At 34.5% G+C, this 14,402-nt stretch overlaps 1 protein-coding gene across 1 annotated transcript; it reads left to right on the plus strand.

Annotated features, from left to right (window-relative positions):
* The first annotated feature begins 665 nt into the window (after positions 1-665).
* On the plus strand, positions 666-2,284 carry LOC139891538 (protein RGF1 INDUCIBLE TRANSCRIPTION FACTOR 1-like). Its single transcript, XM_071874512.1, has 4 exons — positions 666-848; positions 952-1,149; positions 1,313-1,528; positions 1,635-2,284. Exons 1-4 carry the CDS (start codon positions 846-848, stop codon positions 1,884-1,886), a joined length of 669 nt encoding a protein of 222 aa, XP_071730613.1. The 5' UTR covers positions 666-845; the 3' UTR covers positions 1,887-2,284.
* The last annotated feature ends 12,118 nt before the right edge of the window (positions 2,285-14,402 follow it).

Genomic DNA, 14,402 nt, shown 5'->3' on the forward strand with positions numbered 1-14,402 from the left:
CATAATTTAGAATACAAAAAATATTTTAAGATGATATGTTATTTTTCTGACATAATAATAAAAATAATTTCACTACTTAAAAAAGACTACCAAAAAGTAGGGGTGTTCAAAATATCCGAATCCGAATTATCCGAAATTCGAATCCGAAAAATCGGATATCCGAAAAATCGGATATCCGAAAATCGGATATCCAATTTTTTCGGATTCGGATATCGGATGAAGTTTTCAAAATTTTCGGATATTCGGATATCCGAATATCCGAAATTCCGAAAAAAAATCCGAAAAAATCCGAAAATTATTTGAAAATTATCCGAAATATTCGAAAACTATCCGAAATATCTGAAAAAATATCCGAAAAATATCCAAATTATCCGAAAATATTGGAAGTTCTTAAAAAATATCGGATATTCGGATAATCCGATATCCGAATCCGAAATTTCGGATACCCGAATCCGAAATTTCGAATATCCGAAATTTCGGATTCGGATTTCGGATGGAGTTTTTCACTATCCTTCGAATATCCGGAAATGAACACCCCTACCAAAAAGGGTTCGAAAAAGGAAAGTGTGAGGTCGATTCCTTGTGCCCAACGTTCTCTTAGGTTCGGATTTAAACCTAGGTCCGTAATAAGGCTCGGTATTTTGCCTATACTTATTTCACACAATACAAACTCCTCCTCACTTTCACACTTTGTGTGAGCAAATAAGCACAACTCTCTCAATTCTTATTTTCTCTACCACCGCCGCCCCCAAAATCTTCCGACCACCACTCTCCCCGTCAAACTGGCGATCGTCAACCACGATTCCACCGTCGTCCGTGAAATTAAGCCCAAAAACCGCCGTATTATGGTCCGTGACTCTCTATATACACATTCATTAAGCTTATAGTTTCGTTTTGATTACTTTATAATCGTTTGTTTGTGTATCTAATTTGTATGTTTATGTAATGTAGGGTGCTGGTGGACCTTATGAAGAAGATAACAATTGGCCGCCGTGGTTGAAACCACTACTTAGTGAAAGCTTCTTCGTTCAATGCAAATTGCACGCAGATTCACATAAATCTGAATGTAATATGTATTGCTTGGATTGCATTAATGGTCCTTTGTGCTCTTTATGTCTCAATCATCATAAGGAACACCGCGCTATTCAGGTTTATATTCATATTCATATATACATCTATTGCGTTATTTGAATTTTTGAATTCGAAAAATAATATGTATAAATTTCAGTTACAATTAAATTACTCTGATAATGATGAAATTAAGTGGATGATTGATCATAGTAGTGATGCAATTGCTGTGATTGATATACAGATTCGGAGGTCATCGTATCATGATGTAATTAGGGTTTCAGAGATTCAAAAACACTTGGATATAACTTCCGTACAGACGTACGTCATCAACAGTGCGAAAGTTGTGTTTCTTAACGAACGGCCACAGCCGCGGCCGGGAAAAGGCGTTACGAACACGTGCGAAGTGTGTGACCGTAGTCTTCTGGATTCATTCCGATTCTGCTCACTCGGCTGTAAGGTGAATGTAAATTCAATTTAGGTCAATATATGTGTATATACGTTTTAATATGTATAATAATAGATATTAGTGATTGATTTTGTGAATGTAATTGTAATTTGTGTAGATTGCTGGAACATCGGAGAAATTTCAGAGGAAACGTAAAGTTTCGCCGGAAAATAAGCATTTGATGACGGTGATTTCTGATTCAGAGGATTCGTACGGTGGTTACGGACGGCGGAGAAATAGTTATGAAGACAGAGTTCGTAGTTTTAGTCCGTCAACGCCGCCGTTGCCGACGGCCGGATTGACGGCCGCGAAGAGAAGAAAGGGAATTCCACACAGAGCACCAATGGGAGGACTGGTTATAGATTACTGAAATGCTCCCCTAGACTTTTGTTTAATTACTATGAAGTCCCTATAGTTTTTAATTTTTATTCAAATAGTTTGTTATAGTGTTAGTTTATGGAGTATATATGTAATGTAATTATAGTGTGTAGACTTTAAGGAAGAAAAAAGAAAGGCAACAAAATCAATATCGTTGTTCACAACAAGGTGTGGTTTTGAAATTAGGAATACTTTAAGGGCTGAAAATGCCACAATATATAGTTGGAGCTGTAGTTGGATTTATAATAGGTTTCTATATGCTTGTAAAGAAAAAGAAATGTAAAATGTAATCACATAGTGCTGTGGTGGATGGAAGGGTGGTAATGTGTTCTATAGAAAATGTGCAACATAGGTTATAGGTATGCAATGAAATAAGCATTATATGTCTATTTGTGGTTTTATAGACTTGTTACAAAGTATTAAAGGGTGTGTGAACAAAGACACCATCTTAACCATTTCATCGATTTCATTTCCACTTATGATATGTTGGTTTCGTGGATGGATGCATACTGTGAATGGTCACGTGGATGTTCAACAGGTGACCACTAAGTTACTTTCCGTTTTAATTTTAACAATTTATGGATATCATTACTATTTACTTTACAGTCTTACCTATAACCTTTTGTCTACATTTTTTACATGCATAAAGAATTTTATTTCATCATTTTTATTTATTTATTTATGAAATTAAACTATTAATTTGAAATAACTCAAATTGAATTATTAAATAGGGACAAAGGTAGCATTATATTTTAAGGGTGTTGATTCGTACACCGGTAAAATTATTCATACACTATCAAACGTGCATTAGAATGTTGTACTGTACAACCTAATAAAACAGTTTTAGTGGTGTACGAATCAGCTCTCGTATTTTAACTTTACTTGATATGTAGAATCATTGTATTGTACGGAACTGAATAAACATGTACCTAGAGTTAGATGTCACGGGTGAGTATAAGGCGGGTAGTTTCAGTTAGGGATGATATTCAAAACTTTAATTAATCAATAACTTTAGTTATTTGGTTCCGTTATTAGTTTGTTCTTTTTATTTTTTTAAAAAACAAAATGACCTTTTATTAATTGAATACCGAGATAATTAGAAGATCATTTCATATTCACATCCATAATCATTTGATTTTTAGCCCTTCTATAGTATGTGAACAGAAAAAATGTTTATTAGTCTAAAGTACAACTTCTTTAATGATTACTTAGCTTTCATTAAAATTTTAGTTGTATTATATTGAAGTAACTAAGTCATAATTTTTTTTTTTTAAAGGCAAGATATTTTATTAACAAATAAAAACACTACACGAAAATAAACTAGCAAGGAGCTAGTCAATACACGAACCAACACATAACCGCATAAAAAGGACGCGCACACAAAGGCTCGATACTAAAGTAGACTCACAAACACAAGGACAAGACGCGACGCGACCACTAAAAAACTATGATTCCGAGTCCGATGACGCGCAAGAAGGGCGACACGAGCAACAACAAAAATCCTCTTCCGAAACATTCATCATATTCTCGAGAAAATATCTATCGTGCCACCGAAAATTATCTCGACGTCGGTTACGCTTCATATTATTCCTACCCCATACATGCTTAATAAAATGACTTTTGATCAAAGGAGGAACTTTTTTCCTTTTAACACGAAACCGAGCTACCGTGGTAAAATCAGGACAGAAGGGAATGTCCTGCAGGACAGCATGACCATTTCCTATTTGGCTAGGGTCGACCATTTCACCTTCATTTAGGGCCTGATTGTCCCTAGCAATTTCATGTGGGGAGTCTGGCCCAACATGAGGAACTGGCCCAGTATGATTTACAGTCCCGGTTTGTTGTTGATTTTGGGAACAACACGAACGGGGAGTCGGAAAAACAGGTATACGCGTGCCCATGCTTTCCTCGAAAACAGCACCATCATCATTGGAAAATTCATCAGAAGGCACGGCGATTGACAATTTTCGGGCATTGAGTCGCCGCCTAATTTGAATTCTGGTGAGGACGTCGAGGCAATAGTATCGTCGGATTGTGGCGGAACTGAGTTATCGCCAAAATCAGTCGCCGTGAATTCTCCCTCTTCAACCTCACCAACGGCGGCAGCATCGACATTCACGGTAAGGTTATCACCTTGAAATTCCTTCTTTTCTTCTATCTTATCTTCTTCACAGTGCACACCCTGAAATTCCTTCTTATATGTTTCACTGAGCAGACCTTTCTCTGCCGTTACATTAAGCTTACGGGACGAAATTGGGTCCATATCTGACGATTTATTATCACCCAGAATATGACCCTTGGTCTGCTTCGATTGAATCCCACCATCAGCATCTTCGAACCGTAACTTATTTACTTCGATAAGAGACCACGAAAACCGATCCATGTTAAAACTAAAAACAAGATTATGATTGCTCACCGATTCCGGAAGATCAAAATCGAACCATTTACCTCCGACTTTTATCTCGATACGATTTGAATTATTATGTTGAGACTCATTGGACTGTTGGTTAGATCCTACAACAGAATCTGCGAAGGTTTTACCTTCCCGAATAATTGGAATTGACAGGTATGACGGAGCACGACTCCACGGAGCCTGTGGAAATTCAGCGTAATCATTGACATTTAGATTTGGACCACGACCATAATCGTCAGCATTCAGGTTAGAAGCATGACCTTTATTTGGCACACGATTGGTTACATTTCTATCTAAAGCTTTATAGGCACGTATCCATCTCCCGTTGACATGAATGTTGTTTAAAACTTTCGAGAATGAATCGATGTCGGAAATACCATCGAACCGGACATACCCGAAGCGTTGGCCGCTCGACAATCTCTTCTGAGCGAAGTACACGTCTTTGAGAGTCCCATAATTCTCGAAAACTCTCCGACAATCATCACGAGACCAAGAATCCGGAAAGTTGAAAATCAAAAACGATGTAACACGACTATCACTCGACATTGTAGGCGAAAAGCCATTTGGCTTCGACATAGGGGTTACTTCATCTTCGGCCAGAGACTGACCGGAGGAGATGTTTTGGGTAGTTGAATATGGACTGACCGGAGGGGATGTTTTGGGGACTGACCGGTACTCAATTATGCAAGTCTCAATTGCTTTGTTATATTACCGTAGTATATAAGAAAATATAAAGATAGATTAATTATACTAAGTCATAAAATTTTACAGAACAATGCATTTGTTTTCAAATTAAAATTGTCAGACAAATCATTATTCATTTAATAAAACCAATATATAAGCATATATTGTATAATAGATTCTACTTGTTGTGTGTGTGTGAAAAATATAGGAATTAAGTTAAATTAAATCGAAAAGAACTAAAAGTTTACAACTAGTACACACTCGATCGCATCTGTTTAACATCTTATGATCCATTTGACTTACTATTGGACTAGACCTATAATAAACCAATTACATGGTACGAAGAAACTGTGAAAACTCAAGATAGGCATACTAAACTAATGAAAAATCAACCCAAGTGATGCATCCTCGTGAATTTCAACTTGTGAATCGTACCAGTAATCTCTTAACTTTAAAAAAAAAAAAACCTAGAAAAATCGCATACCTATCGTCTTCAAGAACCTAACACAACTGGTGGATGTTACTTATGTTTCTTTTTATACCGGTTATAATAAATAATGAAACATATTCCATTTTTCTTTGCCCGTCCACTAACTTCTGAACGAATTTGCTCCTTGGCTTGGTGGATCCTACTTATGTTCTTTCTTAAACTAGTTGTAATAGTGGTGGTGGGTTGGTGTTTTAGGACTTCCTCTTTCATGGAGGTTCCTCTATCGATTATTTTCGTACATCACTTTTACTAATATCTCTAATGGCGACTCATGTGTGGCGTATTGTTAATCATAAGGAGTCATTATGGGTAAAGTGGATTCATACATATCACTTACGCAAAAAATCGTTTTGGGATGTTCCTATCAAGCCGGATTCCAGTTGGAGTTGGAGGAAGATTTTACAAACTCGTGAGGTGAATCATAAGCATTTTTTCCATTGTTTTGGTAGTGTGGTTTTTTCAATGTATTCCTCGCCATGCCTTCATTGTATGGCTTCTTATGAGAGAAGTTGAAGACTCAAGATAAAATGAAAGATTGAGAGATACACCATAATCATGTGCTTTTGTGTCCGTTATGTAACTCTTGCTCAGACTCGCAATCGCACTTGTTCTTTGATTGTATTTTTTCTCGTGGAATTTGGTTGAAGGCCAAGTTATTTATGTGTCATGCGAACAACAACAACAATTGGTTGCATATCGCAAATGATTTGGGTGATGGTCCGGTGAAAAATGCAGGTATTATGGTTTCTAAATTTCTTTTTGCTGCCTCAGTATACTTTATTTGGTAAGAGCGCAACAGTAGGATTTTCAGGGGTAAATCTCGATCGATGGACAGGCTCTTTAATGATATTTATTCGACTGTTCGCCTTAAGCTTCTTTCGGTTCGGTTCAAGGAGTCAAGTCAAGTAAAACAACTGAAGATCGCTTGGAAAGACTAAGTCTGGTTCTCTTAGTGTTGGTTAAGCGTTTATATAGTTTTATTTCTAGCTTTGTTTGCGCTATTGGCTGTGTTTGTTGCTATAGGGTGTGCTTATAGCTCCTGTGCTTATTTGTATCATCTATTCTTTTATTATTTTTAATAAAAGCTTCATTGGGTTAACCCTTTAACAAAAAAAATCATTATCATTATTATTAAAAAATTTCTAAACATAATTATAAGATTTATGCTTATGATGTTAGAACATGCATTGTTTGTGTAGCAGTTAATAATCATCAATAATAACTATCTTATTAACATCATGTCTCACCATTGAATATGTATATTATTTTTTTTTAACATAGCTCTTAAAACAATGTTTAAAAAAATTCTTATTATTAGAAACTTTTAAACATAGCTCCAAGTTTCTCGATCTTATGCTTTTGATTCTTGGGTTTGGTGATACATCGAGGGCTTGGATTCGCATGTGTTTTTATAACTCCCAGACCTCGATTTTATATAATGGGAGTCCTATGGGTGAATTTCAGTTGCATCGTGGGTTACGTTAAGATGATCTACTTAGTCCATTCATATTTCTAATTATCATGGAAGGCCTTCATTTATGTTTTAAAAACAAAAAGATTCTTCGGCTGCTATACATGGTGCTAATATCAGGTATTCATAGGTGAAAGTGTTTCTTTTATTTTACGCGGATGATGCGGTTATTTTATCCGATGAAATGAGGATATCCTACACAACAATATTCTAGTTCTTAGTGAATTTCATCATTTATCGGGTCTAAAATTAAATGTGGCAAAGTCGTAGTTGTTCGGATTGGGAGTGTCGGAAAATATGTTGAATGATTGTGTTCGTGAATTTGGTTACTCAAAAAGAGAGTTTCCGTCTCTATTTATTTGGCTACCAATTGATTCAAACATGGATTCAACTTCAAATTGGAAGACACTTGTTGAAATATTTACGAAGAGAATTAGCTATCGGAGGTCGGCTGACTCTTACTAAAACGATTTTGGGGAGTTTTGAGTACATATTATCTCTCTATGTTTAAGTGTCCGAAAATGGTGCTAAAAAATCTCTGGGGGATTAAGAGCAAATTTCTTTTGGGGAGGTTCCGAATCGAATAGGAAAATGCATTGGATGAGTTGGGATCAAACTCTCGACTCTTGCAAAAAGGGAGGTATCGACATTGGGAGTATACGAGCATTTAATCCATCTTTTTTTAGATGGAAGCCGGCCTCATGTTTATGTGGATTTGGCGCTTCGTTTCGTATCCTAATTCGATGTGGGTCATGGTTGTCAAGGCTATTCACGGAACGAGTGGAGGCTTGGAGGGAGTTTCAATGTCGTTTAAAGGGGTTTCGTCTTCGTTGTTGCTAATTCTTCAAAGCAAAACAAAAAGGCATAATTCCAAGTAATGTTCTTATAGTTGAAAAGATAATTGGCTCTGTGACAATTCAATGAAAGCAAATTATGCGAGATTGTTTCATATGGATACGGACGAAAAATGCACGTTGGTGGACAGATAGAATAACGGTCAATGAATGTGAAGTCGAGATTGTTCACGATTGTTGCTGCTACAGTTTGACACATTTGAAGATTCGGGAACATTGTGTTATTTCAACTGCGACAATGCGGATGGACTTGCTTTTTGATTTAACCTATTCTATTTTTTTTTTTAATTGGATTGATAGTAGAGATAAATTTGATGTATCATAGAACTTGGGATTTTGTAAGCTGCGTTGTAATTATTGAGCATTTTCTAACTTCTTGCTATAAGGGTATTTATTAATAAATTATTGATGTTCTGAAAAAGAGTTTGCAAATAGATTGGGAGAAGATTAATATTAATTTCAAGAAATAGACTTGTGAAGGCACTAACATCACAAAAGTCGACCATTAACGATGCCTAACGAGACGTACCGATAAATAACACTCCAATTAAGTGAAATTACCCAATCTCTATCATAAAAGTATTTTGATTTGATACATACCTTCACACTTATTTGTTTTTACTTAATTTAAACAAAATAATACAGGAGTAGTTAACTATCAATCCTATGGATTAACAATCAATACTTTGTCGTATTCTCATTTTATATTACTTTAACACAACAATCTATTTAAGAAACAAAATAAAAAATAAACAATACTCCTTTCTAGGAATGACAATGGATCGGATATGGATCGGGTGACGCCATATCCACATCCATATCCATTTAATCTTTGTTGATCCATATCCATATCCATTCAATTTTTGTTCATCCATCCATATCCATATCCGTTGGATTAAGCGGGTTAATGGATATCCGTTGGATATTAAATGAAACGTTAATCTAACGAAAATTTTGACAATTTTATATAGAGCATAACAAATGTAAATATTTAATCTTAATATTATTGGTTTCTTACTAAGATTTGGATGTAATTTGTCTCCGATTTTGACTTAATTGAGAAAAATGCGTTATAATATAAGTAGATATACGTTTAAACTAATATAAATGTATTACTTTAAGTGTTGTTATTAACAAATTAATAATTGTGTCGATCATAACCCTTATTTTTGTTAATAAATTAAGAATTTGTATGTTATATGTATATGTATATCGATATGTATAAGTTTATAAATATATTTTAGTACGTTTATATCAATATATAAATGTATTTTGAGTGGTAATGGATATATTCATGGATTACATATTGTCATCTATATCCGATCCACGAAATATTTAGATCATCCATATCCATATTCATATCCATATCTATTAATCGTCCATTTACATAATATCCATTATAAATGGATCGGATCGGGTGGATATCCATGGATGGAACATCCATTGTCATCCCTACTCCTTCCTCTTCAAAAAACTGTCGACCTTATTATTTTATTCGTTCTAAAATTAATGTCTCTTATTTTAGATAATAACAAAAATTATTAAAGTTTTAATTGTCTCTTTTATTATTAAAAATTTAAATTTAATATTAAATATAACATTAATTTATTAGTTACTCTTTTTACTAGCATTAAATGGAGGGCAAAGTAAAATAATTCATGAATATTAATATATCTAAATTTAATAAAAAATTAAATGAGACTTTTTTTATAGGACACGGAAAGTATTATTTTTCCGTTTCTAAATGTGTAGTTTGATGTTTCCATATAAGTTTTGTGTTGTGTGATAGTGTGAACGACATGTTAAATCAGTTAAAAGGTTGTTTTAAGGCCCATTTTGAACAAATCCATTTTAAATGGTTTTGGGCTTTTATTAAAACCCCTTTTTAAGTTGTCGCACGAATATAAGAGAATCATTCATTCATTCATGTCCTTGTATTTTTGTAATGGCGATTAAGAGTTAATTTTTTAACGGCGCTCGAACATGATGTCAACACCTGCTCACCCAATCATTATCTTACTACAAATCATTACAATCCTATCGTTCCTCAACAGGAAAAACATACGATGAATCCATACGGGCATCGCGTGTGGTAAAACTCCCTCGAGTGAGGCCTGAATGCAAGAATTCCTCAATCTCCTAGGCCATGAAATGGACGGGTAACAACAAGAAAATTTTTACAGTAAATGAGAGTCGAACTCATGACTTCCCTATAAGAAGACAACTCACTACCACTACGTCAACTCCTTATTATTTCACGTCCTTATATTGCTCCGTGAATTTAAGTATTCAACAATATAGTGTTAGTTGCAAGTTGCAACTTCCAAACTAAAAAGCTACAAATGAAACTTCTTAACTTGTAAGTTTCTGACACCGACAATTATTTAAAAGATTAGACCCCGCAAACATATTACCCTTTCTAAAAAATTATAATTTTTTATCTTTTATTTTTTTTAATAATAGTCTTAAAGACTAGTATTAAGTCTTCAAGACTATTATTATAAAATTTTGACATGCTATAATAGATTGTACATTAAAAATAGTCAATAATTTCTTTCAATGCCCTTAGTAATACTGTTAGTTTTTGTTTATTTCTTATTAGACAAAACTAGTTATTGAACCCTCGCTTAGCGCCGGAGGTTCGATTTTTAATGTATTTTATTGCGTTTAGTAAAATTATTTTGTGGCTAACGATGATGTCGTTGAAGCGCAACTCGAGTCGAACTAAAAGGTATAACCCGTGAGAGATTTAAATGTTATTTTAAATTAACAATATATGTGCATCTCCGTGTTTCGCTATGGAATTGTCGACTTTTAAAAATTTAACGCAAAATCAACGTGTATGAAAAGTACCCCAAATATTTAGCGTTTTTTAAAAAGCGTCCGTTTTGCGTATAGCTAGTGACATTGTGTACCTAAAATTATTTCGAGTTTAACGATGGTGTCGGAAAAATTTAACTCGTTGCGAGCGAGAAGATATGACCCGTTGAATATTTGGGTGGAGTTTATTTGAGATTTTTTATGAAAATGGTTATTTGACACTTTACCCCCCTATTTGGGGGGTCGATTTGAATTTTTCAAAAAAGTGTAGGGCCTTTGTTGGTAAAATAAAATTTAGTTAAAACTAAAAAAAAAAAAGGGTGAAAAGTCAAAAATGCTCCTGGTACTATTCATAACTTTTTTCTACGTATGTAAATTACACCGTTGGTACCCATGTTTGCTCATAATTGCACGTATTGTTCTAATATTTTATTTTTACATGGATGAGCTTGATGTATGACAAAGTTGCGCGCTTGGTACCTACACCTAACGATCGTTAAATATTTTCGTTAATTGTAGTCATGTGTCATTCATGTAAGGGTATTTTTGTCTTTTATATTATTATTTTTGTCATTTTCAATTTTCTTTTTCACTTTTCTTTCTTTTTACCATTTTTTTTTTATCTTCATCTTCATACCTAACAAACCCTAATCAAATTCAAAAATCATCTTCATCATCATCCCTAACATACAAATACAAACCCCAATTAAATTAAATCTCAAATCAATTTCAACTAATATTTTAATTTGAATTTGATTTGAAGTTTTTTGAATTTAATTAAGGTTTCTATATTAAGGATGAAGGTGAAGATAATTTTTGAATCTGATTAGAGTTTGCTAATTATGGATGAAGATGAGGAAATATATGGTAAAAAAATGGAAAAGAAAAGAGAAAATGATAGGAATAATAACTTAAAAGACAAAAATACCCTCATATCAATGACACGTCTGAAATTAACAGAAATATTTAATTGACGTTAGGCGTAGGTACCAAGCCGTAACTTATCATGCTCATTCATGTAAAAATTAAACATTGAGACAATGCGTGCAATTATGACCAAACATCGGGTACCAACATTGTAATCTTGTCTTTTTATTATCAATAACAACCCACATAAACTTCTTTTATCATTAATGAAGTGAGTTTTGACACCAATCAGAAACAACGTGTATCAAGGTTAGGATTAGGATTTTCGAATTGACCAATCAAGTTATTTTTTAAATATAAATAAATATACCAATAAAATAAATAAATTAATAATCACCCGTCTCCCTAATTTTTCTCCTAACAAATCCTATATAACATAACTAGTCATATTAAAACATAACTAACGAGAACGGTTATAAATTAATTTAGACGCAATTTACTTTAAAATATCAATGGCGGAATGGTATGTGATTTGTATTGTCATTTAATTAATAGGTTTAAGCCACAAATATATTATATACTTACACTTTTGTTTTATTGTAGGTTATATACAAAAAAAAAAAAAAAAAACTCTCATGTGAGTTGGCGCTGAGTTGTCATTCCACCTGAAATTAGTTGTAGTCCATGTCATTTTTAGTCAAGTGTATTCCATAAAATGTCATTTTATTGATTTATTTTTAATTATGTGTATTCCATATCATCATCGTTAATTCATATCAACCTATTGTTCATCATCGTTAGTTCATATCATCATCATCATCATCATCATCATCATCATCATCATCATCATCATCATCATCATCATCATCATCTAATTACATAAAAGAACCTCAAGATCGCATGAAGGAACTCGAGAAATCACAAAATAATAAAGGAAATTTTTTTGACTCTGATGTCAACGTATCATAGACATCATATCTGGTTCATCATCATCATCATCATCGATCCATTTCTAATCTCTGGTTCATCTAATCGATTCTTCATCAATATCATCAGATCTGATTTTTTTTAATGGTTTTTGTGTTTGAGGAAGAACAAGTTGACACTGAGAGTTTTTAAAGTATAAACTGACACTGAGAGTTTTTTGAGTATATAGCCTACAATGAGACAAAAGTGTACGTATATAGCCTATTTGTAGCTTAAACCCTTAATTTAATTTGATGAGTCCCAAGTTTAAGTCCTATTAGACTATTTGACTATTTGTATGTAAGGGTTTAGGACCCAAACAAGACAAGTGATTGATCACAATCACTAAACCCACGAACGACAAACGAATTAAAACTAAAGCATAAAGTAAACGACGCAAGGATTTAACGTGGTTATATCCCAACTCCAAACACGGAGAAGGGTTTACTCCACGGGAGCAAACCAGAGAAAATTTCATTAATAATTCGTGCACCCATTCACAGGTTACATTAGGGTGTTTATATAGGAAGTAAACAACTTAGGGAACAAGAAACTGCAAATCTGGAAGTTTCCTTCACGTCAGGCTTGGGCCGCGTCGCGCCTAAATGGGCCGCGCCGCGCCTCCACGGCAAAATCCAAAACAACCTTTTCTTCTTCTTCTTTTCCTTGTTATTTTGATATTCTTCACACATCCAACAATCACCCACTTGAAGGATGATCTAAACAACCCATAACAGATTACCTGTCTCGACTTCATTGAATCTACCCATCTATACCGTCAAGAAAGCTTCTTGGGACACACACATTCTAACCAACAAGTTAGCAGCTTTCGATAAAGAGTACTTCAACTACACTTGCCAAAACGTAATCAGCTTCACCTGTCAATTGTGTTAGACACCCACAACAACTCTAGATCACCCGATTATGGAACCCCATTTGAACACCGCCGAATAAACACCAGGGACACGCCGCACTTTCACGCCATGGGAAGGAAGACTTTTGACACTCAAATAGCTGAGTAATAATCTGATCTTCGTTGCTAGCTTGGGTCATCTCTCAATTTCTGCGCCACCATTGAAGTGTGCGAGACTTCAATCACAGGATTTTAAACAGGAGAAAAAACCGCCTCATCTCATCACTCTAGACATGCCAACCCTGTCACCGACATGTCAATGATCACCCTCATACATAATTTCCATTTATCACTGATTTTCCTTCCAAGCAATAAGAAAATCTGACAAACGCCCTTGTAGACTATTCATCAAGGCTCCAGTGAGAACGCAGTCACAACCTCGAAATCTACACTTTCAACTTTCCTCTTTCACGCTGGTACACCGATCCTCATAGCTATGAATTTCACGAACCCATCTTCTTAATCTTAAGCACGCTCCCACTATACGAGTAAGAAAAATAAACCGCTGCTACCCGAGAAGAATCTGTTTCGTACCACCCGATTAGTTGCAAATTTCTTTGCCATTGGAGAGTAAAACAAGTACCCGAGTATCTAGTTAGAATCGACGCACTAACACTGTGAAAATCAGAGAAACATATCGCACAACCATCTCTACAACTCCCACTAGTCGTCCAACTCCCACTTACCTGAAACTTCCGTCAGTTCCCAAACTCATTCCGAGTTCCCGACACTCTCAATAATATCTTGAAAGCTTCAAGTTCTAGGACTTACAATATTATCCACTCCATCAATGACCTAAGAACTCCTAATTGGTAACCCCGAAAGAAAAAACTCGTTTGTTAAACCAAACATCACCCAAAACCCTGAGCACTGGTCGACCGCTGATGTGCGTAGAGGTGTATACGAAATAGCTTATATTTTACTATGAAATACTATTAAATACTATACAATTTTACACAAGTTATTTATTTATAGAGTGGAAATACTTGAACCTTGCTACAACACTTATATGCAGTGTACCTAATCGTAC

This window comes from Rutidosis leptorrhynchoides, chromosome 2, assembly GCF_046630445.1.
Source record: "Rutidosis leptorrhynchoides isolate AG116_Rl617_1_P2 chromosome 2, CSIRO_AGI_Rlap_v1, whole genome shotgun sequence".
In the NCBI taxonomy this organism is placed as follows: Eukaryota; Viridiplantae; Streptophyta; class Magnoliopsida; order Asterales; family Asteraceae; genus Rutidosis; species Rutidosis leptorrhynchoides.

What these genes read in the sequence shown, in the direction of transcription:
- LOC139891538 (XM_071874512.1), top strand. An exon ending in AGGAACACCGCGCTATTCAG is followed by an intron (nt 1,150 to 1,312) that starts GTTTATATTCAT and finishes ATTGATATACAG; the next exon opens with ATTCGGAGGTCATCGTATCA. An exon ending in TCTGCTCACTCGGCTGTAAG is followed by an intron (nt 1,529 to 1,634) that starts GTGAATGTAAAT and finishes TAATTTGTGTAG; the next exon opens with ATTGCTGGAACATCGGAGAA.